The sequence below is a fragment of the Lycorma delicatula genome, chromosome 11 (genome assembly GCF_047948215.1).
Source record: "Lycorma delicatula isolate Av1 chromosome 11, ASM4794821v1, whole genome shotgun sequence".
Lineage (NCBI taxonomy): Eukaryota > Metazoa > Arthropoda > Insecta > Hemiptera > Fulgoridae > Lycorma > Lycorma delicatula.
The window spans coordinates 73005338-73033233 of record NC_134465.1 but is presented as its reverse complement, the minus strand read 5'-3'; the positions used below and the strand labels follow the sequence as shown (position 1 = coordinate 73033233).

Genomic DNA, 27896 nt, shown 5'->3' with positions numbered 1-27896 from the left:
AATAGCATGCCTGCCAACTGAAGGAGGTATTCATCATCACAAATTTAAATATATAAATTTTTATTTTATTTTAATTAAACATTTATATATTGTAATTTTAAAAGATTTGATAATTAACAAAATACCTTTAACACTAATTATCCTAGATGGTTCATACAATACTAGTAGAGAATTTTATAATCTACATTGCAAAAAAAAAAAATGTATAAAATGGTGTTTTTAGTCATGTACGTATTAATCATTAAGATCATTATTGTTATCAAATATAAACATTCCACCTCTTAAAGAAATATATTGAACTGGTATATCATCCTCATATTTATCTAAATATTTTTTAATAATGTATGCGATTAAAACTGTTAATGAAGCTTGCATTATTTTCTTCATTTTTATAACATGTAAATGTGTTGAGCTGTATGTAAAATAATCATAAATTAAGGGTACAATTATTGAACCAAAGCTTGTAATTAAACCAACAGCAATCCATGTTATGCACCCAAATACAAAAATGAAGAATATTAATAATATGTAATTTGACAAATATATCCTGAAAAAAAACACAAAAAAAAAGTTATTGAGAATCATACAATTATGTATTATTATTATTACTAATATTTTTATTATTGTTTTTTTACAAACAAATTGTCTCAACATTCACGCCCATAGGTATGCTTTAAAATACCTGTGACTGTTAAGGAGCTGGTTCAACCCATATCCAATTCCCCATGTCCAGCCATCTCTGATCTCTGGGATCAGTCTGTAGGTCTATCTGCCATTTGTCGATCGATCCCATCTTTTGCCACCTTTAGAGACTTGTTAAATACTTTAATTCATATTTTTAATTTTTATCATTGCAAGAACTCTTAAAATGAGAACCAGTGATGACAAGTTACTTTTACAAAAGCATTTATATTTCACTGAATACTACTCTACAGTGCACAGAATGTAGATTAACTGGAACTTAATCTCATAATAGTAGTATTGTATTAGTAAAAAAGTACTTTCATTTTTTTTAATAATGACTTTATCTTACAAAAAAGCTATTCAATTTTATTAAAAAAGCATAGTGATTCTTTAATCATCTGTATAAAAATCCACGTGTTATTTGTTATACATCAACCGAGGCACACTAAAGACAAATAAATCTACCTAAATATACTACTCACTTTATTTGTAGATATTAAGAACCCTTTTGATGATGTCAAATGGAATGAGATATTTAAAAATTGTGTCGGGGTATAGCTAATGAATAATATATACAATTTGTAGAAGGATAGTTGCTGTTATAATAACAAGAGAAAATTTACAAGATTTAATTTTGAAAGGAATTGGACATGAATACCTCAGCCTATGATTTTTCTTAACTTGTACATATAATTAATGAAAAAGCAAGTTTAATAAATATAGGTTAAAAATAAGGATTTAGTTAATGATATAGTTGTTCTAGTGGAAATAAAAAATTAATTAAAATAAATTCTGGTCGTATTTTAATACAAAATATAAGTAATGAAATATGACTGACATAAAGGTAGATGTTCAAAAATGTTGAAAAGAGGTGACATATCAGAATTATGAGAATTTTGTTATTTAAATGATAAAACCACAAAGGAATGGGAAAGTAAAGATGATATTAAAAACAGATTAGCACCAACTAAGAGAACCATTTATGCGGCAAATAAATCTGCTTGTACCAAATATAAATGTAGGGATCGGTCAGAAAGGAAAGAAAACTTTAAAATCATTTGTATAACAAGAAAATGATGCAGGTTCATAAAATACATGAACAAATTTAAAGAAGTTGAACTTTACCCCCTTGTAAAATGTAGTATTAGATCGATAGGTTTAACGGTAATCTTTCCAAATTTGGTTATTGAGGTTGTGTAGAGTATAATAACGGTACGGGAAAATAGACATTAGTATAAATTCACTGACTAACTACCGACTAACCTCCACCCCTGGTGATTCCACCGCCTGGGAAACCGCTAATAAAGCATTACTTCAGGAGGGGGGTAAACGCCCACACACACATTCGGTTTCCACTTGCAAACATCATCGGTACCAAACCTCTACAAGAATACCTAAAGAGAAAAACATTCAGCAAAATAGAACACCTAACAGGTACTAAGACGTACCACACCCATTTATACATTCATACAATCAAGCCGACACAAGACAAGTGCACCACAATGAAGAAGACATGGCCGCAAGATATAACTTATTCGCAAAGTACACTCAAATGTTAATTAAATTTCCATAATCTCACCCAGAGTACATAACACACACACACACACACACAAAACTCAAGTACTTACCACTTACCCACGCGACCGTCAACCATAATCATTAAAAACGTGAGCAACGCCCTCAGTTTGGGAAAATTGATAACGGTATAAAATAAAACATTAATAACTCATTCTCAGAGCAGTAGGTTTTTAGAAGTAGTATTATTTGAAAGTATAAAATTTGTTAAATGATATCACATGATGAAGAATGTTATATAAATATTTTTGAGATTAGCAGAGAAGAATAAAAACACAGAATACCATCTAGTGTAATGCATAATAAAAAAAGATTCAGAAAAACTAACCGCTTTGCCCTTTTCTTTGCGGCTGGAATAGTTGACAAATTGTCTTTTAATAAGTATTGTCTTATTCCTCTCGTATAATTATAAAAATATTCTTCCCGATTAATATCTTCAATATTAAATGGAAATATTTCTTTATCTTTTTGATCTAATGATTTCCACAAATCTTGAGTATTCTTGTTAGAAAAATCCCATTGTCTTGTAGAGAAATGCGATACTAACTGCGAAAATTTGTCAACATTCTCTGATATTTTTAGCTGCCTGAAAGTATACCAACAAAAATAAAATGAATAACATGTTTAACACAGTTTTTTTTCACTAAAAATATTCACCAAGACTGCTATAAATAAATACATGCATAAACATTTAATAAACAATAAACATTGTATTTCTGATATTAACACAAATTTAGAAGTATTAGAAATTAATAAAGATTACATAAAATGAAATATATTAGAAAAATATTACACGTATAAATACAAACAAAATTTCAATTTGATAGCCATCGACAGTATTAAATACTGCAACATATAGCAGCACGCATGAAAATTAATACGCAATTATTATTTTAGTATTTTTATTTTTATATTTTTATTACAGAATAACTTCAATCATGACTGAGGATGCAGGATCCATGAAGTACTTTAATGAAAAATTAAGGTAAGGTATGTCTTATCTCAATATAATACTGTACTAGGTGTTTTATTTTTAAAAAAATTAAATATAATTTTAACAATACAGCGGAATAATATGAATTTTAAAAAGAATAATTTCAGTAAAGTAAATATAGATATCGGTATTTAATTAATTTTTATTTTAGAATTGTTTCTAACTTAATGTTATAATTTAGCATTAGGAAAGTGTATGAAGATAAAAAAAATTGTAGGTACAAATTTTCTGGATTAAACACTTTGTCTACTCGGCAACTTTTTCAACTAATATCCTCATTTTCTGATTCTTTTATAAAACATTTATCGATAGAGTGTGATTAATTGAAATGTGCTAAAAGTGAAGTACATTTGTACATTTGAAAGTGAAAGTAAATGAGTGAAAGTACATTTCTACAGCACTAACAGCAGGACTTACAGCAGTAAGTGAGTAGAGTGATGTAATTACTGAAGGTCAAATATTTAGAAAGAAGTAATCTTTAAAATGTTATAGAAACTATTCAGGATAGTTGAGCAATTCTTATACTTATCCTCTCTCCTTTTCTGTTTAGCTTCTGGAACAACCGTAAGATATTACTTAAGAGGATGAATGAGGACGATGTGTATGAATGTGAATGAAGTGTAGTCTTTTGCAGTCTCAGGTAGACCGCTCCTGAGAAGTGTGGTTAATTGAAACTCAACTGCTAAAGAACACCGGTATCCATGATCTATATTCAAATCTGTATAAAAGTAACTAGGATTTGAACCTTAGAACTCTCAACTTCAAAATTAACAGATTTGCGATGATGAGTTAACCACTAGACCAGCCCGGTGGGCACTTACCCTGGGAAAATAAACGTATCTTTACCTTGATATAAATAGTCTGTATCTATTTTTAAAAGTATAGGCTTTAATTAAACTTTTAAATTATAATTTCAACTCATTTCAACCATTTTGTCCAGCTCTATGATAGAGTGGTAACATTTGGCATGATTCCTTTTCTTAAGTGGATAATAGTAATACTTACAAAAGTGTAATCAAGGAATAAACTCTCGCCAGTCTTGGCTCTAGTTTCCTGTTATAAATTGTCATTAAAAACAAAAGCTTACCTTTTTTCTTTACCAAAGATTTGCGCAATTATATCTATCAGTAATTCTGGTAGATAATGAAGAAAGAACTTAAAAATGCTGAATTTAAATTTGTCCTTTACCAGAATGAGAATGGAAATTGTATAGGCAAAGATGGAAATTGACCGCAATCTTTTGCCAAGTTTACAGAAATTATTCCATGTCATTGGATTTTGTGTGCCTTAATTCGTTGGTGGATCTTTAATACTGTCCTTTTTTGTTCTGTAACAAATTTTTTAAAAGTTTTATGGTAGCAATACAGGAAAAATAGTATAAGATTAGCTTATTTCAGTTTGAAAAATATCTCATTAGTATTACAGTAATTATATTTCCTCAGTTACAGGAAGTAGTAAACCTGCAGATTCAAACTACAGCTACAGCTACACAAATTCAACTAAGAAATATACTACAAATGGATTCTTATGCACTTTATAATGTAAACATAAACGGACTGCAGTAAACAACTGAACACCTTTTTTTCTCATATTAAATTACACTGAAGCTTAAAATTTAGTCATCTTACTTGAAAATTATTCTGAATATCCTATTTAGATTGTACAGGCAATGAAAGTGTACCTAATAGTAGATGAAGGATTAGGTAATTAAATAGTGTCTTTGTAAATATAAAATTTGTTAATGGTACATATGTAAAAAATCTTAATGTAAAATATTAAAGTTTCTGTTTTTCACAAGATTTTGTCATACTGTTCTGAATTCAGAAAGAAATTCATAAGTGTATTTTTACAGCAATGTTAATGGGCTTAATGATAATATTACTCCAAGTAAAAATATTTTACCGCAAACCTTGAAGAAAATCCTTAAAAATACAGCAACATTCTAAAGTAACTTTACTCTTATCTGAGAGCATTTTTTAGGTGATTTTTTTAAAAATAAATATTTAAAGGTTTTTTTTTAATAAATATTTTTCAGTTTTTTAACATCCTATTGTGTTTTCTTTACTAAAGAGTTTCTAACCTAATATAATATGTTTAACAATCATACATTCACTCTTTCTCAGATTATATTGTCTTATATAGATTATATGAGAAGACCCAACAACAATCAATCAACAATTTTTATGTGTATACAACGATCAATTGTAATTGATAAGCACTTACTTTTGAAATGTGAGCTGCTACAAAACTGAAGGAACAGAACTTCTGGAGCATTTCTCTACGTGTAATTATTCTGATTTGGTAGGCCAGGTTGTAAGTCTTGCTAGGAACCTAGAATTGTCCTAAAGATTCAGAAGAATAGTAGTACAAAAAAGCTTTTAGGCTGAAATCTGGTTCTCTCAAATTTAATGCGAAAAACAATCGAAAACTATTTTTGTATATTGAGACTCCTTTAGAGAAGTGGTAGTTAAATTTAAAGTACATTTAACTTTATTTGTACCTTCGTTACCCATAAATTATGAACAGTGGATTTTCATTAACACAAATTGCAAAAAGAATTTCAGAAAAAGTGCACATTAGATTTGAAAATATGTACTACCTGTTTATTATAACTAATAATTAAAGGTGAAATTAACCAAAAAACAAATATAAATGTAAAAAGTACCCTATTATATATAATAACACCAACATTTCTGGGTAAAACATAAAGTTTAACTTAAAATGGTTGAACCCAAGAAAAGACTGAACGCAATTAAAACAAAGTAAATCAAGAGTATCGTGCAGAAAAAAAGACTGAAAATTAGATTTCCAAACTATAGTTAAAGTAAATAAAGTTAGAGAAAATGTTAGACTTGAATAGACACAATTCAAATCTGATCTTTTGGCAAATTTTTTCCTGAGTGTACAATGAGATATTGTTATCAGCCCAAAATTACTATAGTAAATGATTACAAATTAACAATCAAAATTTACGTTATTCAGATATAAAATACCTATGCGATATTATAAATGCAAAATGAAACAAAAATAAAAACAATATAAAGATTAACATGAAATAACAAATTGCTCTACGTTAAAAGTCATAAATAGAGTTAAAAGCCTCACATTACAGTTAAAATCAAATATTTGAATCCAGATATACAGCCTTAAGAAATTGTAAGACATTAATATTTTGGATATTAACTCCTAGTTTAAACTTGGGACACAATACAGCATAACAGACATAGTCCAGAAGGATGTGATATATTGTTAGTTGGCAGTCGCAACAAACATAGAATGGTGCATCGGTCTGATTCATGAGGTGTCCATGAGTAAATTTAGTGTGCCCTATTCACATACCTCCTCTCAACGGTTAATCCTGCATGAGGAATTCTACGATGAAATAGTGTTCTTAACTGGACGAAGTTTATTGTTGATGGTAGCTTTCCATTCATTTTATCTCAAGAGAACAGGCAAGGTCATCAGAAACAATGCGATTAGTTGAAGTAGGCTACAAACTAGCCAATATTGCTGCACTATCAGCTTGCTCATTTCTTGAAATTCCAACATGTCTGGTGCTCCAGCAGAAGCTCACACTTGTGTTACGCTGTTTTACCTCAGATATGATAGAGTGAATCTCACAGACGCCAACATGTCTGGTAGCACTAATCGCCTGCAAGCCACTCATGGAATCTGAACAGATGACTACGTGTCATATGTTTGGTTAATTATACTTAAGGCTTTATTAATAGCATACAACTCTGCGACAAAAATGCTGACTATGCTGGGAAGGCCAAACACATGAGTATGTTCTATTGCCAACCACAGAAGCACAACCAACAGAATTATCGTGTTTAGATCCATCTGTTTGAACTATAGCATCAGAATTCATGCTGTTTATAATATTATAAAACTTTCTGTAAGGTAACCGGTTGCGTGTAGTTTTTATATACAAAAACTAAAACAATAATTTACAGGAGAAGGCCGCTAAAGGAGTTAATAACATTGAATAACAGTAGTACTGGAGGTATCTGAAAATCTAGAGCTAAAAAAAGTGCTGAGCTCTGTTGCCTAGCAGAGCAGCATATCTTGGCTGTTTCTGAAGAAACAGAAAGAAGTTTCTGGACATGCGCCAAGTATGATATAGAAGTAGGGATGCTGAACTCAAGAATAGATTGATGCATGAGAATCTATCAGACGAAGATGACCAAACTGTATGACTCATCATTCAATAAGCAGAGATTCAAGTTCTGTCACAGTCAATCAATTATAGTTGCATTGCTTCTTCGAGCACATCATCCACCACCCGTCATAGATATCTCAAGATGGTGGAAGGAACTTGGAAGCCTGGGAGGACAGAAATTGTGTATCAGTTAAAAAAAATGTTAATACTGGTGATGAATCTTGGATATTTGACTATGACCCTGAAACAAAATGCCACAGGAAGGAGTGGCACACTTCAAACTCACCACGTCCCAAAAAAGCAAAAATGAACAGATTAAAAATCAAAATCATGATAATTTGTTTCTTCGATAGTAATGGCATTGTCCATAAGGAGTTTTTGCCTACAGGACAGACTGTAAATCAATATGTTTACCAAGAAATTCTTGAAAGACTGCAGAAATGAGTTGCTTGCACGAGACCAGTTGTAATTTCTTAAAAATTAAAATTGGTTCAATTTATGATTAAAAATATTTTTTTGTATTATAACTTTTATTAAAATTTAAAACTCGCCTACAATTTAAATTCCATACTGAAGCAATTATTATGTTAGCTACCACATCAACAGGAATTATATCAGCTGTAACATTAGGATCACATTCCATTATTCTTATTAATCCAGTTGAATATCCAACACAAACTCCAGAAGTACCATACAAATTATCAATCCAGCCTGGGACAGGTTCTTTACTTGAACCTGTGACTGAAAAATATAAAACAAAAACTAGTTACTAAAGTAAATTTTTTATTCAATAAACAGGTTTTATTTGTCTCTTTATTCAATTTTTTTCAATAGTTGTTCGTAGACTAATTTAAATTAAACCCAGTTCCAGAGATAAAATATTTAAGTTATGGGCCATAAAGATTATAGTTTTAATTTAAACATAAAACTCTGTTAAGCATGTCAAATGACTTCAAAAGGACTATTTATCCACTATTTAAAGGCATAATAACCCACAATTTTTTTTTTTTTTTTGTCTTCAGTCATTTGACTGGTTTGATGCAGCTCTCCAAGATTCCCTACCTAGTGCTAGTCGTTTCATTTCAGTATACCCCCTACATCCTACATCCCTAACAATTTGTTTTACATATTCCAAACGTGGCCTGCCTACACAATTGTTTCCTTCTACCTGTCCTTCCAATATTAAAGCGACTATTCCAGGATGCCTTAGTATGTGGCCTATAAGTCTGTCTCTTCTTTTAACTATATTTTTCCAAATGCTTCTTTCTTCATCTATTTGCCGCAATACCTCTTCATTTGTCACTTTATCCACCCATCTGATTTTTAACATTCTCCTATAGCACCACATTTCAAAAGCTTCTAATCTTTTCTTCTCAGATACTCCGATTGCCCAAGTTTCACTTCCATATAAAGCGACACTCCAAACATACACTTTCAAAAATCTTTTCCTGACATTTAAATTAATTTTTGATGTAAACAAATTATATTTCTTACTGAAGGCTCATTTAGCTTGTGCTATTCGGTATTTTATATCACTCCTGCTTCGTCCATCTTTAGTAATTCTACTTCCCAAATAACAAAATTCTTCTACCTCCATAATCTTTTCTCTTCCTATTTTCACATTCAGAACCCACAATAAAGTTATGAATTTATCTATCTCTAAATATTTTGTATATATATATATATAAAACATATGGTGGCTGAAAAGCAACTTACTTCCCCCTCTAATTTTTTTTATGATTGAGATAATTGGTTTCAGTTTATATTGTTCTTACTACTTGCACCGAAGGCTTACTTCGATGAAGTTATATATCATTCTTTTTAATTTTTGGGTGGTGGGGTTAAGGAGAAACTCAAAAATTTCAAACGGGACAACGGTCATTTGATATATCATTTTAAAGAGTTTGATAATATGAGATAAATTATGTAATTAAAACTAAATTTGATTGCCCAAAATTCAGTTCCAGTTATCTGTATTATAAAAAAAACATTAGAGGGGATCTGTGTAAAGTTACTTTTCAGCCACCAGTATATATGTTTTGTTTTATCCACATTTAAAGACAAATGATAATATTCAGCCCTTGCAGCTAATGAGACAATATCAATGCTTTATTTGCAGCATCAGAAATATTATTTAAGTAAAAATTATTACTTAATATAATTTATGAGTATAAACATATACATTACATTTATTACATATGTACTTTTAACTTATTTAAATGAATATTATGAAGAACATAGCAAAGGCTTTAAAATAGTATTATTAGGAGAAAGTCATATGTCATTGATTCATAGCTAGATGGATATTATTAGGTATTTTTAATAATGCTGTTGCAATACTATGGTCCAGCCGGAATCCACATTGATATTCATGAAAGAAATTAAACGCAGATTTATACCTGTAATGGTCTAATTACACCTGCATATACTAGTTTGTCAATGGTTCATGTTCATTCTGTTATGGGCGACAGTATTCATAGCATCAGCAGGAATATTAAGAAATGTTATACTTAATGTTGTCATCATTTTTGTGATGGTTCCAAGTAGTATTGTACCCGATATAATGAACGCCACCCAGTTTTATAGATTAGTTTGTCAATTGTACTTAATTTGAACATATGATGTACGCCTATGGCAATAGTACTCGATAAAAATGTCTTACTAAAGATAAAAGTTTGTTTTAAAAAATTACTGCATTGTTATAAGATTTACAATAATTATTATTACACGGGTGTAAGTTGACCCAACTGCTGATCATCACGGCATTCTGTTATAATGATTAATTGTTTATCATCAATGGGTGGTTCATAAACTTTTTCTTCAATTTTACTTTTTTAAGTAAAATTGAAGAAAAAGTTGAGTAAGCTGTAGATATATGTACAAATGCCTGGAACAGCAAAATTAAGTATATTTATTAAATCCTTATTTATATGCACATAACACGTATAGTTTGAAATAAAATTAGATCATTGCCCATGAAAAAAACACTACTCATGATTATGAAAATTGTAATATGAAATGAATGGTAAATAAATCTTTTTTAATGTTCTCTAAATATGAGTCCTTTTTCACGTTGTTTTTTTTTTTTTTAATAATAATTGAATAATAGAATACATTAATGTATTTATTTATACTAATTGAACTTATTCAGCCATTATAATCATCTTCTGCTTCTCAAATTCCATGCCTGACTACTCCCTGTAAGTGCTTCACTTGTTATTTATTTTTTCAGTCTCAGCTACTTTTCATTCTCTCTAAATTTCTCTTTTCTTTCTCAATGCAGTAATGACCATTTCCAAACCCTTATTAGTCTCCTATTCTTCAGCATGGTTTTATGAATCCACACTTACAAACTACATCTTCTTCAAGCTCAATTAAAATTTTACTAGTACAAATTAATTTTAATTTTAATTTCAAATCATTTAATTTTTATCTTGGATTCTCCATATTCAATTTCATAAAATTATTTCCTCATTCCTCACCTTCTCCTTTAGAGAATTAGTTTACCAGAACTCATGTCTATTGCACATTTGTTCTTTGTACTCTAAGAAACAGATTAAGTAACATATATATTTAACGTTTCTACATACTTGTACTTCTTGTACATCTTCTTAGATGTCTACTTCATTCCACAAATCTGAGTAAATACATGACAAACATTTACCTCTTCCTTTTTTCACTATATTGGTAAAGCAGTTTCACGTCTAAAATTTGAAATTAAGAGATGCAAAGATGAATTTGAGTTTTTTTGTTTTAACTGTTGATATTTGTAAATCTCTTTTATGCCATTCAAATTTAAACAAATCTGAAAGTCTGATTGATGGCTTCCCTAATTAACATAAAAGTAACATTTTACAAAATTATTTGAAATTATACATACAAAGTTAAACCGGTTATGTATTTATTTCCTTTGTAGTGTGTAATGACTTATTAAAAAATGCATATATATGTCTATAATAAACACTTTTTTAACAACCATTTTTTCAAAAAAACTATTCTGTTCTTGGTCTGTGAAACAGAGTAGTGCCATAGAGTTCAGTGGAACTCTACCTCTCTCTTTACCATTAAATACATTATATCCCTTGCATCATTTTAAATTATCAAAAATTGAAAAAAAAATTATGTGATATTCAAAACACATTGTACCTTTAAGAAAGCACAGGAAACTTTATTAATGGTGTTCAAGAGGTGCAAGTCTTGATTTATTTGGCCACTGTGTGCCACTGCAGCAGTCATTTAACAGAAATTAAAATATTCCAATACTCAAACCATTCTTGTCAAAAAAAAGATTCTATATATGAGAACTAAGATAAACTCAACATTGTGATAATTTGAGTGTTATTCCTTCTCTAGGCACTTTAAATTCCAAGGTTTTTTGTAATTAACAAATTTATTAGTATTGTGGTATAGAAACTTTTCTTTTTTACTACATTTCCTTTGGCACAAGTAAATAAAAGAATTTCATCAGAGATCAGTTCTACTACTTCATGGGATCCTCTATTCACTTCAGTTTGAAAAAATATATATAAATATTGCATTATTAATGTTGCTGTAGGATCTGGTAAAAATAAGTATCAGGATTCCCCTTTATTTAAAGTATTTAATAGACGCATTCGACTATCTATTTTAATTTTTTCGGTTTAACATAATCACACAGGACTCTTGTAAAAAAAAAAAATTACTTAAATTTGCAGGTTTTTATGGTAGGAACATTATTTTTTAATTTTAATTTCTGGCTTTATATAATAATTAATATATTTACTGTTACATAATAATTATATTAACCACATAAAAAAAATAAGTAGTTAACAACATTAATAATTAATTAGAAATAATACTAATAATATGTCTATTGGTGTATATAGCATTAATATTCCGACAGAAACTATAAATTATATTGCAATCACATAGTACTTTATAGAAAGGCAAAAAATATTCATATAATTGTTGTATTGCCTTTTTTTGTAATGGAATTTTGCATAAGTAGGATTGATATTTACTGATTTTCTCATATTATTTATACTTCACATTACAGATTAACTACTATTGATGATGTTCACATAGTTTGACCTTGTAGTTCCTGGATTAGTTTTAAAATACACCTTAAATATTTAATTTTTAACTGACTTCATAAATCAAGCAGGTTCTCGGCCAAGCTCATGAGTTCTGATATTATTTGAGAAGTATTCCACAGATCACGATAAAGCTTTAGCAAATGAATGTACATTGTCAACATGCTGTATGGCAAGTAACAATTCATCTTTTTGAATCTTAGTCTCAGGCTGATCAATTCTAAAACTTACAAAAAAAAAAAAATATTCCAAACACTTTGTTATTATATTCAATTTGTTTTATTACTTGTATTTACCACTGCATTGTGGCAGTAATATAACTATTCAAACATCTGGAAAAGGGTTGCATAACTTTTCCAGCTATACCTTTGACAGATTTTTATTTCAAATATCCTGTATGGTTTTTAAATGTTATTTACTTAATTATGAATTATTTAGATTACAATTGTAAAAAAATGAAAATGTTCATTAAAAAGTTTTGAGTCCAATTTGTCCCTTTTGATCAAAGGACTTTTTTAACCATAAGAATTATGTAACATTCAAAGTATAATTGAGAAAAAAAATAAAAAAATTAGTAAAAAATGTTTGATCTAATTGATCTCCTTGACCAAATTTTTTTTGTCATCAAAGTTACAATGTATTTAGAGTACAAGTACTTAAACAAAAAGGTTCCATTTGAATCCTTGCTGTCAGCTATCACATATGGAATCCATAACTTGAAAAATGTATAAAGCATGAGAAATTACAACAAAAAAAAAATTACTCCATATTTTGGGTCCCATGGAACTTCTTTTTCAGAAAAGTTTCCATTTTGTCTACTAGATACTATATACGGTCGGATTTTCAACCCTGAAAATTAAAGTTTAAAAAGTTATTTTAAGTACAGGTCTCATTTATCCTCCTTTTTGGGGGGCTTAAAAGTTTATTTGTTAGTCCTGATTTTTTGCTAATTTTAAAACTTTTTTACAAAGAGGCTTATCAAATATTAATGTGATTTTTATATAAATTTTTAATATATAATTTTAATTAAAAATTTTATATAAAAATAAAAAAATGTTAGGAGGAGAATGAAGGAGAAACTGCGATTTTTCCTAAGGATATTTTTGTTTTAGTTTTACAAGTAGATTCCAAAAAAGTATAGCCAGTCCACAATTTTAGACACTCTGTATATATATATATATATATATATATATACAAAATATGTTAATATGTATACATAATCTTCCAAAAATTTCTATAACTTTTTTTATATTTTTTGGACTAAGGGAGTCTTAAAATGTTCACATTTGCACACACACTGACCCACAAAATTTTGGCCAATTGCTGTATTTTCTTGTTATAATCGTTTTTGTTATATAGCAAAAGCCGAAAAAGTAAAACTAAAAGAATCTAATTTTAATTTTTATTTACAATATTACCTTTAAATATTTCATTTACATTTTTAATATTCGTGTAACCCATTTGTAGAAACGTGTTCTTCATTAATTTACCATTCTTGAATCAGCTCTAAAAGGAAAGAATTTCCCTTGAAATTCTTATCTTTTTGATTTGAGCAAATTAGTTAACAAATTCAAGCAAATTAGTAAAAATTAGCTGCTGATCAGGTTTAAGACTTGCAGATAAGGTGGGAGTATGGTGTAGACTCTTCAGAGTTGTTACATATATCATGCAATATACTTGTTAATTGTCATGAATGAATCTAACGTGAATTGTCTTATAAGAGAATTCCCACCTTTTTTATCATATTTATTTAAAACCATTTATTCTGATTAGTTTCTATAAATAATAAGATATGTTGATAAGAAAAGTAATCAAATTTATATTACAAAATGTACAGTATGTTAGTCAAATTTGCATTATATAAACACGTAAGCGTTATTATTTTACAAGGAATAGAAATGCAACACCAACTATAGTTTAACATCATAAATACTTTTAATCTATAAAAGAATAATTTCCCTCTTGATAATTATTTCTAACATTAATTAGTTATTCCAGGAACTTGTAAAGTAAATGTGTGTGAATATACCTATAGTAACATCTAAATAATATTATATCTATAATATGAGGTCTGTTCAGAAAATAACTAAATATTTTTGTTTACGCACCAGTAGAGATATTTAGTGACATGTGATTGGCATCATTGTGTTCCGCATAACCTCTTCTTTAATCATATGTTCGTGGATTGTTGATATTTCATTTAATTTTCATGTTATTGTTATTTGAGTGCGTCGTAGTTCTCTCGGAGCCATGATATAGGTATATGGTGTTTATTTTTTTTTATTGTGCCATAAATTGTGAGATTCTACGATAGCAAGTGCTTGGCAAGAGGCAAAGTTGTGAAAAAATTGTCCATGTAGATGTTTTTCCCACTTCCTCTATACACAGATGCAAGTTCATTTACCACTTTCTCTCCCTGATATTTTTTTTTGTTATTTGCTTTGCCAGTGTAAATTATGCCATGCAAAGGATACTCATTTTTCAGCATCGCAAATCCATCTAATTTTGATTCCATACACAGCTAGCTTCAAAGGCATATATTGGGTAAATCCTGTGCAACCTCAAAAAGTTTAATGCTGCTCATCAATCATTAAATTCTCCATAGGCTTAAACATCTGAGATACATTTGCATTGAGCATTGTTCACCGATCACGAATTGGAGCTGCCTTAACTTCTTTTTTGCGTTGACTGCAAGTATTACTGTCATCAAATGTTATTAATTAATCTTAACTGGTCTTTGTGTTTCTACAGCAATTTTATTTTCCTAGAATTACACAGATACTCAATAACGATGTTGACATATAAAAATAAACAAAAAGGAAACACTTTCTATTATTGAAATATAAAAAATTGGAATATAACAGTAAGAAGGTACCCGGGTACGAAACAACTTTGGTAAAGTTGGGTATGAACATAAGGGTTAAGGGTGTAAGTAGGAGGTTACAGAATTAATGGAGCAAGAAGGGATTTGAATCTCCCTCTACTAGATGATATTTTTATTTTTCTGAAAGTAAAAATTCATTTTGAGAAAGAAAATTGAATATTGGTGTACATATCTGTATGTATTTTTACGCTGTCCAAAAAAGAGTGTAATGTAAACATCTGTTCCACCGTAGCAACTCCGCAGTCGAACCGATTTAGATGTCCTACTTGGAATCCTTATTTTACCGGGAGTGCATAGGTTATATATATATAATGTTTAAAAAAATTTGAAAAAAGAGGCATTTTATTTATAACAGTTATTTTATTTAATATTTTAGATATTGCAAATAATTGAAAGCAAATTTATCTTTGCAATAGATTTAAGACATAAGTATACTGCTTAGAAGTCAAGCTGTTTTACAACTAATGTATCCTTTCAAATTTATCTTGTTCTTCAATGAAATTGATCGTGGTTTAAGGGACGATAGTACACAGAATTTAGTAATAATATAATAATAATTTTGTCCCCCAAAAGATTATCTTTCACGTATTTTAGTATTATCTCTGAGCAATTTAAATATGAATGTCTGTAAATAGTTTGAGTTGGTCGTTCGTTTGTTGTTTGGTTAATTACAATGTCTGACTAGACATTTCCTGCACTATTTCTTCTTCAGTACAGTTAAGAAGATCACGGCAAACAACAACTCCTCTAGATGAATTAAGTGTACTATGCGGTTGGACAGTAACTGCAAATTCACCGATCTTCTTCAACGCCTGGACTTTCTGGCTTTGCATGTCGTTTATAGTTTCGATATGTAATCCGTTAAACGTCTTACGGATTTCCTTGACAGGACCACCAGCACAATTTGTAATCTCTAGCAATTAAGAATGGACTTACCTTTTGGAAGTTACCATTCTCTTTTGTAATGACCAAAAATCTTGGTTTGGGAACATTATTTCCAAACAAAGCTTTTTTTCTTACTTTTTTCCTCTTCGCTTGTGGCTAATCGGCGGTTTCTAAACGAGGGTGTTTACGTGCACCCTCTGCCACGTTAGTTGGTTCAGGAAAATTCATGAACATTGATCCCTTCTGTAGCAAGGCTAGCCGCCGGGGTACACCCCCACTCCAGGGCTACTAACCTTGGAGGTCCGATCCGGTACTCCAGTGGAACCGGCATATGTCCTGGCAGAGAGTGGATGCGCAGTCTCTGCACTGACTCCAGGCTCCTACTCACCGAAGCTTTCAGAGCTCCCATGCACCGACATACATGGGCACCATTGCTACATGCTTGCCATCGCAGGGGGCATGTGGACAACGGAAGGGTCTCCGTTACACCTGCAATAACATTGACCCTGGCCGCCACATCGCCAGCTCTAAGAGTGGTATAAATCCATTTCCAAAATCGTTTGTTATTCCATTTCCTGCAGGTAGCCAAAAATCCAGTCCGTTTAGTGACCTGAAGTTGGAACCAGGTCAAACTTAACAAAGCATAACCGAGGAATTTACTTGGAACCCCGTTAGCCAGCTATATGTGATGTACAAAGGTACAGCTGTTGCCGCCCTGGACGTGGAACATAGATGTTGTGTTCCGGACGTGGGGATTATCTACCTCAGGGCCATTTACTTCTTTTTTTGCATATAATACACAAACCATTTCAAAGCTAGACTTCTAATTTCAGTACTGTACATTTTAAATAAAGGCGAATTTGATGACTTTCAAATGTTATAAATAACAAAAAATAATACAGAAACAAGCATTGCAAATTCATTACTAACCCTCCTGAGTCCCAAATTACACGAGTAAATTTTTGGATAAAACCTAACCAACTTTTTTTAATTACTTTCTCTAGAAATTAAAAAAAAAAAAACAAAGTAAAGTTGGCCGATAGTTGCCAACCACATCTAAAGAGCCTGATTTATCAACTGGAACAATTTCTGCAGATTTCAGGGTGTAAGTAAAGTTACGAATTACAAGACTACTATTGTTTATAGATAAGATAGGAATACTTGAACAGAGATTTCCTTAACACAAGCAGAACAGATCTTACGGTACCTGGTTTTAAGAGACTATATATATATATATATATATAAAGCTCATAATAGCTAATAGCATTTAAAGAATGGGAGAATTAGTGATCATGATAATTCTGCATCATTCTATCATTCACAGTACCAGTGCTGCTGATAACTTTATTAGATACTACAACAAAGTATTCATTAAAAAAATATTACCATTTATACATATTTTTGATAGTTTATTTGTAATAGATATACCAATATACTGGTTTATAATTCTCCACTATCTTTTGGTAGGTAATTCCCTCATTTTTATAATATTGTTTTTTAGCTGCCATAATCCACACATCTATTTTTTTCTAATGTTGATCCCTGGCAATGCAATCTATAATTGAATTTCAAATTAACTAGAACAAAGTAGATTTGGTAAAGAACATCTAGTGGAAAAAACTTTCCTTATATGAAACTATATGCAAATCCCATGAATTTAAAAAACCATCAACCCATGAAGTTAAGTTAAGTTGCAATATTTTTTTCAATATGAGATTAACTTGATTGGAATCAGGAAGAAGATCTTTCAAAATCAGACATTTTGCTTATTCCAGCTACAGACATCGAGAATGTAGAATGCTGTTTTAACCAAACCTTCTCCTTTCAGAATATGTTCCAGCCAGTTAGTTAGCTCTCTTATTTTGAATATTTTTCTGATTAAGCTTCTATTCTTGTAAGCAACTGGCTTGTTAAATCTTCATTTTCCAGTCCATCTGTTCATTTCCTCCATTCTCATCCATCTCCATTCTCCTTCTTACAGATACTCTAGCCCCTTTTTTCCCATTCCTGTAGTGTCCACGTTTCATATGCTTATGGTAGCACATACAAACATACCTAATTAAGCATCAATATTTTTTTACTTGTTCACCTGTGTTTTTTGTAGATACTCATGGCTTATTTTTTCCTAAATTCATTAGTTTTGTTTTTTTAACACTGTCACTATTCTGCAATAACGTATTCTAATTTTGCATATCATATGCTTCATATAAAAAAAAAATTGTACAATCACTGTAAACATTTTACAGTTTTCCTTTCTCCTAGATTTATTCTTTCATCTTATATAGCATTTTTGGTCATATCTTCCAACTACATAAAAAAAGGAAACGTCCTTGCTTATTTCTCTTACTAGGTTAAACTTAATTTGAGCATCCTTGATTTTAATAACCAACTCCCGATTCAGCTGCAATTCTCTAATGTTATTTGTACTAGTTTTTCTATTTAACACAGTATGCTTAGTCCTTTACCTCTTACTATATACCTATTACCAATAGTTTTGATTATCCTAATCACATCTGCAGTACCTCTATTCCTTGTAAATCTATTTTGTTTTTTATAGTCGTGTGCTTCATTTTTTTTTACTCTGTGTTTCTGTTCAAGAGAAGATTAAAACTTAATCTTCTTTTACGCTTCTTGGAAATTGAATCGTGATTGTTTTAAGAAAATCTGATTACATCCCACAGTTATAAATTGCATTATGTAATTTTTTTATCTCCTGAAATCCTTTAAAACTTATTTATTTAACTTTACTTCAGCATCACTTATTTTGATGCTGATAAAACTTCCAATTTTGGTTTTGCTGCTTCTATAGAAGACCATTTGGCTTCATTCTGACTTCCTTCTGATTATCTTGACGCTCCTTTTTTGGGGTTTTGTTACAGAAAAACACTGGCGTTATTGCCCGGGATTATCTTGACAAGGGACGTACAATATTCATGGACCAGTTTTACAGCTCTACAGCTGTTTTGATTTGTTATGGCAGCGACAGAGTAAAGCTGGATGTCCTATTGGAAAGAGCTGCGAAAAATAAATTTACTAAAAAGAAACTAGTCTGTTTACACGATAAAAAAATCATCTCCTGTGTGTCAAATGGAAAAACACTAGAAATATATTAGCCTTATCTTCAGTTAACAAAGTGAAGTACATGTGCATTCTAAGGGGACACATTTTAGTTTTTGATTTCAAAAACAAAAAAACTGGATTTTTCCATTATTTATGTCAATTGCCAATGCCTTTATTTTATACTGGATGACAATCACCCTTGAGGCATAAATGTCACTTTAGAAAAAAGAACTATTTTAACTGAAATATATGTTTTTGCAACTTTATATAATGTTACTTTCAGTACATCTTCCCGTTATTACATACTTTATCTCCTGTAGTTGTTAACTAAATACATACTTTCTGATCTTATTTTACATTGTTGTAAATCATTTGCAGTAACTACTTAGGGCATTGTCATTTCTATAAGTATGTGTCCATGAGTCTTTTATATTCATATTACATTTATTATCACAAAATAACTTTGAAAAGTATGAATGAAATAATTTTGTAATAAATAAGTATCAGTCGTTCAACAGAGTTAATTTCAGACCCAATTTGTCATTGGAATGCCAAATATTTAGTAAATTCTCTGTCCGGAGTAAAATGTTATGATACAGAATAATTTTTTATATCACTACCAAACAGTTTTTTTTTTTATAACACAAATGTTTGGTGATCAATCCAAAAATGAGTGGCTTAAAATTAATGTAAAAATTTTTGTATTGTAAAAATATATTGAAAAACCTATGCAGTACAAAAATTATACATTAATTTTAAGCCACTCATTTTTGGATTGATCACCAAACACTTGTGTTATAAACAAAAAAAACTGTTTGGTAGTGATATAACAGAGAATTTACTAAATATTTGACATTGCAATGACAAATTGAGTCTGAAATTAACTCTGTTGAATGACTGATATTTATTACAAAATTATTTCATTCATACTTTTAAATAAAATGAATTTAAAAAAAATTGTTTTTAAATGAATTACAAAATGATTAAAGTTGTTCAAATGTTCCCGAATTGTGTAGATGTTCATACTTAAACTAGTATATGGTATTACAGGTAATAATGTAGTTGATGTAAATTATTAAATTTTGTTAGGCCAATATCTGAAACCTAACAATTTTCTTTTTTGCAAGATTGTTTTTATTTTCTGTTTAAGATTCCCTTCAACTCTTATTTTTATTTGGTACTTAAATTATACAAAATATTTCATTTCTGACTTGGGTGGTAATTTTTAGTTGTCTTTTGTGGAGTCCCTCTTATAATATTATGAACCGTGAAAACTTTTGTTTGCAAAACATATTTAAAATAAGTTTAAGCTGCTTAATGCAGGCTTTCGGATGGGGGAGTCAACTGAGAAAAAAAACGAGTATCTGTTAAATATTATCAAAAATATATTAAGTCGCTATAAAAAGATTGTTATATCAATATCATTTTTTCTTTCAGAAAGCCTGTAGTTTTATTATTATTGACTTTGCAGATAATTATTTTTCAGGATATTGTAACTATAAAAATGAGTTGTATTAGTTTCCCATTATCATCGTTGAACCACGAAGAACCGGTTGATGCGGAAGTAGTATTTTGAGTCAAAAATACTGTTAAGAGAAATTAGAATGAATGAATCAATACATATGAAGTAATTCAACCAAAATATTTTTGTGGCTTCATTATTTATTTTTTATTTTATTTTTTTTTTTTATAAGTTATTCCCTAACATATTGCAGTCCAAAACATGTATTTTTCTATTCTTATCCCAGCCTGCTTGTGACTGGTGGCCATGCTTGTTTAGCAGCACGTACTCATTTTTGGCTGTGCAGACATTAGCATAATTTAATGTTTTTGGACTGGATTATGCCTAAACATTTCTTTTTCATTAAATTCTTCTCTTTAATTTTTGGGGTCCTTTATATTAAAACCCTTTAATTAAGTCTAATAAGTAAAAATGACCAAAATTTGATATCAAATAATAATAAATTCCTTTTTTACAGTTTAAATTTGCAATGAAGGTTGTGACATATCGAATTGATTTTTTTTATTATTACATAAGCCACCATACTCATCATAGCTAGAGTAAGAACATTGATAAGTGTTCTATTTTTATTATTTTTTTAAATTCAAACTTTTAAATCTATTGAAAGTTTGAGGCTTTTTATCTCTGGTGGGAGGCTTGGGACAAAAATCTAATTCTACCACAATAGCAAACTACAGTAAAAATTTCAATATTTGATTCTGAACAAAGTTAATGAATTTTCAAAATATGCACAAATCACATGTGCATCTATGCCATTATTAACCACTCTGAAGTTTAAATAATATTTATTTTACAAACTTAAATCGTAGAACACTTTGTAAATGTGATATTTTGTTTTTAGTACTGAGTAAGCTTTGGAATTAGTCCACAACATATCTAACTTAACTAATAAAAATGAAAAGTTAATTAATCAAATAAAAAGTACAGTTTGAAAAAATTAAACTATTTTTTAAAATTTTGAAAGGAATTAAGAATAAGTATAACAGCTAAAGACAATGAACACTCAGCGTAGCGAACTACCAGTAAAATACTGGCAAATGTGTACAAGATTTTGGAACTCATCTGTGAATTATCTATTAATTTTGTAATTTGGTTTGGAGTTTATCAAGAAAAAATCTTAACCAAAAACTTGCATGCATCATTCACATCACTGTGAAGTTAGTCCTCAGATACTGCTACCCAAAAGCAGCAATGTGTTTATTTAAAATAAAATAATGTAATTAAAAAGTAGCGGTTTTGTTGTTTTTAGTTACTTCACCTTTGTGTTACTGGTTGTTTGGAGTTACAAGTTACCAGTTAATTTAAGTGTTTGTGACTACAAAATACCCGGTTTATGGACCGGGCTTATTCCTTTTAGTCAAGTTTTAAACAACATGTAAAGCATTATTTGATTCTAAAACATTTCCAAGCTATTCTACAGTTAGTGTTATATAATTTCAGTCGCTGTAAATTTAGATGAAATTAGGTCAAATGACCTAATTTCATCTAAACCCACCGGGTTGGTCTAGTGGTTAACGCATCTTCCCAAATCAGCTGATTTGGAAGTCGAGAGTTACAGCGTTCAAGTCCTAGTAAAGCCAGTTATTTTTACACGGATTTGAATACTAGATCGTGGATACTGGTGTTCTTTGGTGGTCGGGTTTCAATTAACCACACATCTCAGGAACGGTCGAATTGAGACTGTACAAGACTACACTTCATTTACACTCATACATATCATCCTCATTCATCCTCTGAAGAATTATCTAAACGTTAGTTACCGGAGGCTAAACAGGAAAAAGAAAGAAAGGTCAAATGACTATTACATATCTCTTTATATGATTTTGAGAGCCTTGCAAGAAATTTTAGCTTGATGTCTAGTAAGAGTAAAGAATTTTTAAATTGTTACAAACAAATTATTAGCACATCAGATTGAGAATTTTTTGTTCTTTGAAGTCTTTAGCACTTGTAATTCATAGGCTATATGATTTTGGGGTGATGAAAACTTTCAATGCCAATAGTGAGAATTGATTCTGATAGTTTGTGATGAAGTTCTGATAAGTGAACACATTCTTAATAATAATGTAATTAAATGGATAAATCTCAGAGAGCTGCCAGCTTTTGTAAATTGCAGTCGGGCCCTTATCCTTACATTCCCTTATTTGCCAATTTTGTCCGTTCTTTTGATATTGACCTCAATACCTGTCGCATTCTTCAACATATTTCCTCTTCTTACCTTGTGATTGTTTGTCGCTCTCTCATCTTGTCCAAAATACTTCCAGTATTCTTTTCAGGTTAGTTCAATAAAACATACAGTAATACCCCCAAAGACCACATTAACATTACATGTAAATCTCCATTACATATGCCATCCTTTTCTCACACTTTCCCTCTGGTGCACACAATTTATATTCTGCTTTTGAATTCTTTACAACTTTTGTCCTTCAAAGAAACTGTTATGCTTTACTAGTCATCTGGTGTTTATTCAACATCCTGGTGTTTATTCGATATCCTCTGCAAATTTCTTGTCAATAAGAAAGCAGTGTTGTTTACTCAAAGTAAAAATCCTAGTTTTGGACACCATTCTTATTGTTTAACAATCCTGTTTAATTTGTCTGTATTCTATCTTCTGTATTTTTCAAGCTCTAAAATTATGCCAAATGAAGCGATAAGATCCTTGTGGTTTTCCTTCAATGATCTCATCATAAACATCATTTTTTTTTGCTTTTCATGAACAGTTAAGCATTAAGACATTATCAAGACAGATAAGCATTTTGTATGTTATATATCAGTTTTATATATTATATGTTAGCTATTGTGGTAGAGATAATAATTTTAGTAGCTTACGTTCTTTTTTTTATAAAATTAATATAATTACTACTGTGTATCGGTTGCTATTTTAGACACTTATTGATGGGCTGAAAAATTTAAAAAGGATAAAAAGCTTTTCTTGAGATTATTTCTTTGTTATATATTACTAGTGTTGGTGTAAAAATATGCAAGTTTATTGAAGATGGCAAGAAATGTGCTTCGCTTTTATTCACTTGTGTAGTAAGTACTTGAGGGTACATTTCAGAGCTTTATAAACTTTACATATTATGTTTATAAAATATTAATTTCAAGTTGTTCCTTTGGCCTTATAAAAACATAAAGTAATAGCTGTGTATTTATTGTGTCAAAACTTTTCTCTTACTTTTTGGAATTTTACTTCTCGTATTAGTATGTGCAATTTCTGAGCTGTATAACTTCTGTTAAAGTATTCTACAAAATCATTAGTTAATTTACATTAAAATCTGGAATTCTATTTGTTTATATCCTAACAATTATTTGTTTGAGGAAACTGGTGTTTTGTCATTGAATTAATTATATTTTATAACTCATCTGTTTACAGCAAATTAAGCAGTTATCATTTAGTAGCATTAACAAAAATTAAATTTTCTAATGACAGTTTAGTTTCTTACATGGCTATTTTCTTAAGCGCAACAATAAATGTATTTGTATATAATTAAATTTCCTTCTCAATATTAATTTTCCATAATGAAGGTAATATTGCAATTAATAATATTGTTGAACGATGCATTTGGAGAAAATAATTACCTTGAATTACTAGTAAGGCCTCATTCATTTTGAGAAAATCATTGGAAAATTGGAAACTATCATTGTACTACCGACTGTGAGATATGTGATGCGATTACTTTTGCAAGTAGGACACAGAAATCCATCGATGATTATGTTGTTTTTAGGGTAATTATGTTATGAATAACATCACTGAAAGATCAGTGTCAAAAATTCCAAGAGGGTGGATATGTAAATTATTACAGGGAAACAAAACATAGAGATTGATAAATTCTTTCAAAATGTTGAACATGATGCAAAATGAACTATTTATACAAATTTTGAAAATGATTGTATTTTTTTAGGAAACGAGTGAATGTAGAAGAGTTCAAGCATCATCTTGAAAGTTGTGCACATTCATTGCAAGACCAGGTAAATGCAGTGATGGCATAAAAAAAAAAAATGTATAGTTACAGTGATTTGGGGTACCTAGGGAATTTACAGACAGAATTTGTAGAACTTAGAACCATAATAGTATCAGAAGTTTGTTTTATAATGCTGAAGAAGATATGGAGTAATATTTAAAATAAAAAATGCAGGAGTCTCATTAAGGGTGTTCTTATCTATGAAAAAGCATGGATGCAAGTCATTCTAAAAATTGAACAGTTCAACTGAGATTATTTTCACCTGTTCCCTGCAGCTCAGATGTGATGTCACGGGGGGACTATCATCTCTTTAGATGTGGTTGGCTAAGTATGTATGGGTAAAATTGTTTGATATATTAAATATTTCTATGTAATACAAAAAAATATTATCTGAAAAAACAACTTAAAATATCTGAAGAAAAATTAGTAAATTAAAATAAAGGATTTTTAAACTTACCTTATTTTAGATTCAGTGTCTGTAATTTAAAATGTTGGAAAATATAATCTAATTATATGCTTCTATCAAGAATTTATTTTCCATATTAGAATTATATTAGATATTACAATTTATTTTCCATATTTCTTCAGATTATGTACTCATGATTTCTATTTTCAAAATTTTTAAACGTTTTTAAAACTTTTGAATGGTTGCTATTAATATTATTTTTATTATTACTTACAGTGTACAGTTTTTACTTATATTCACATAAGATACTTGAATAAAAACTGGCTGAAGTACCTGAGTCTCCTAATCAGCAGCTCTTTGATGCATTACTTGGGGTTAGGAGGTTAGAGTATAGTATTTTCCATATGTAAACATTATTACAGGTATGAATTCCTCGGAATTCATACAGATATTATGTTGAAGACTTTGTTTTTTATGTAATTTTTCTTTAGTCTTGCACTCACTTCATCAGAATGAACATGCGACAAAGTTTAGTTCTCAAACTCACACTGTTAATATGTACCCATAACAATGTTTATAAATCTTGTATTTGGAAGATATATTCAATATAGAACGACTTTCTATATGTATAAATTTTGTTTTTTTAAAAAAATGTTACTCGTTAAATGAAATAACTTACATAAATAAACTTTTTAAATCTTCCTATGTAATAATACAAAAAAATATTAACTTGAAATATCCGAAGAAAAATTTGTAAATCAAAATAAAGTATTATTTTAGATTCAGTGTCCAAAATGTAAAATGTTACAGAATATAATGTAATTATACACTGCTACCATCAACTGTCAGTTGCTGTGTCTTTGAATTTATTTTCTATATTTCTCCGATTGCGTACTCGTGTCTTCTATTTTCAAAACTTTTGAATGGTTGTTATCAAACAAATTTTATAATGATTTTATTGTTACTTTAATTTTGAATACTTTGAATTATTATTATTATTACAGTATACAGTTTCTAATGTATTTAAAATAAAGCATTTAAATACTTGCCCTTGTTAATTGCAGCTTTGGTGTTTGATCTAGTCCAGATACTGAAAACTTTCTACTAGATCATTAACCAAAAAATTTTTAAATAACCATTTTAAATTGGTTATTTTTAATATAAAAAATGTTGACTCTGTTACATTATTGTGGATGTAGATGTAAACAATTAATCCCAAATTAACAAATTTAATTATTAAAGCTTAAAACAGAATTATTGATTTTAACTAAAAGTGTGAAATTTAGCCGATTCCAAACATATTCTTACCGTATTAATTCCAAATTAAACACTGGATCAGTGACCATTGTTGACTATCAGACATGTTCATTATACATTTTTGTTGGAAATTTAATTCTGTATTTTACAAATGAACATATTGACTCTAGATTCAATTAAATTTCTCTTGCAAGTTAACAGAAAACTTCCTTTTTCATAAACTTCATTATATATTTCTGTTTTCTTATTTATTAGCTGCTAATGATACTTTTCAAGCATAATTCCTAATATTTTTCATTTGCAAATATCCTACTACTCAATTTTTTTTGTAACCATGCATGTTGGTCATTCTGACATCTGTCTCATGAAGGTAAGAAATTATTTTTTTTGTTTGGTCCAATAGAGATCTTGTAGAATTTATACCACCTCTGCATGTGATCATAATATTGGAATTACACTAAAGTAAACAATTTGCTCTACAGCTGAAGGAATGTAAAAGATAAGGATAACAACCCAATCATTATTTTTGTCTTGTTTCTAACATTAGAACATATCTGAATATAAAGTTAAATACCTCAATCCTTACATCACATTAAACATAGCGTATTGAAATAGAACTCATTACAAGGGACTTGCAATGTAATGAAGTCATTCCGAATAAAATATTTGATCAGTTACTGGGTACGTTCCCAGGACTTGTTTTTCAAAACACACACACATTCTTGTATAGGATGTCATTCATTACATTCATTGTTTCTTCTAAATCATTTTTACACTTGGCAAGAATTACTAAATCATCGGCAAATTGGAACATCTTTATCTTTCCACCTTGCACTGTTACTTCGGATCTAAATTGTTTCTTATGTTCTTCGATTTGTACTGTTGTAGTTTTGTTCCTGTAAATGTAGCAATTGATCTTCTATCTCTGTACTTGAACTATAAATTTTTTTAAATGTTGAACATTTTATTCCAGTCGATGTTATCAAATGCCTTTTCCAAGTCTATATGTATGTTGTTTTTTTTTTTTTAATCTTCCTTCTACTATTAATCTGAGTAGTAAAATTGCTTCCCTTGTCCCTATACTGTAAATGAAACCAAATCAGTCTTCTCCTAAGACCATTTTCCTCTCAGTTTTTCTGTACAGAATTCTAGTTAAAATTTTTGATGCACGAGTAGTTAAGCTAATGGTTCTGTATTCTTCACATTTATCTGTTTCTGCTTTCTTTGATATGATGACACTAACACTCCTTTTGAAGCCTGAAACACACTTAAAATTGAAATAAAAAGACTTGTACAAAAAAGCAACATCAAGCCTAATAATGCCTACCACAACCTCAAACCTGGCATGGACTTTAATTTTCCACTATGATGTAATTAACTGATTGAACATCGATTTTTTTGCTTGTAAATTGTAAGATAGATTGATACTTCCCAGA

At 29.6% G+C, this 27896-nt stretch overlaps 2 protein-coding genes across 6 annotated transcripts in view; one reads left to right on the top strand and one right to left on the bottom strand.

The window, feature by feature from the left end:
• Positions 1-27896, top strand: part of LOC142332384 (endochitinase-like) — a 141877-nt gene that overhangs the window by 102365 nt on the left and 11616 nt on the right. For all 5 annotated transcript variants that reach the window (XM_075378809.1, XM_075378808.1, XM_075378811.1 and 2 more), the window contains 2 exons: positions 3185-3244; positions 24738-24804. In XM_075378809.1, the coding sequence (XP_075234924.1) occupies positions 3185-3244; positions 24738-24804 (127 nt within the window). The remainder of the gene's footprint in view (positions 1-3184; positions 3245-24737; positions 24805-27896) is intronic.
• Positions 74-14092, bottom strand: LOC142332382 (fatty acyl-CoA reductase wat-like). Its single transcript, XM_075378805.1, has 4 exons — positions 13906-14092; positions 4341-4580; positions 2588-2845; positions 74-547 (listed from the first exon to the last, which is right to left on the bottom strand). Exons 2-4 carry the CDS (start codon positions 4523-4525, stop codon positions 235-237), a joined length of 756 nt encoding a protein of 251 aa, XP_075234920.1. The 5' UTR covers positions 4526-4580; positions 13906-14092; the 3' UTR covers positions 74-234.

Excerpts from the sequence above, each read along its gene's own strand:
- LOC142332382 (XM_075378805.1), bottom strand. The coding sequence starts at position 4,525 with ATGACATGGAATAATTTCTGTAAACTTGGCAAAAGATTGCGGTCAATT. Across the intron at positions 2,846-4,340 it reads ATCTTTGGTAAAGAAAAAAG|GCAGCTAAAAATATCAGAGA; the intron begins GTAAGCTTTTGT and ends GTATACTTTCAG. Across the intron at positions 548-2,587 it reads GCAAAGAAAAGGGCAAAGCG|GATATATTTGTCAAATTACA; the intron begins GTTAGTTTTTCT and ends GTTTTTTTTCAG.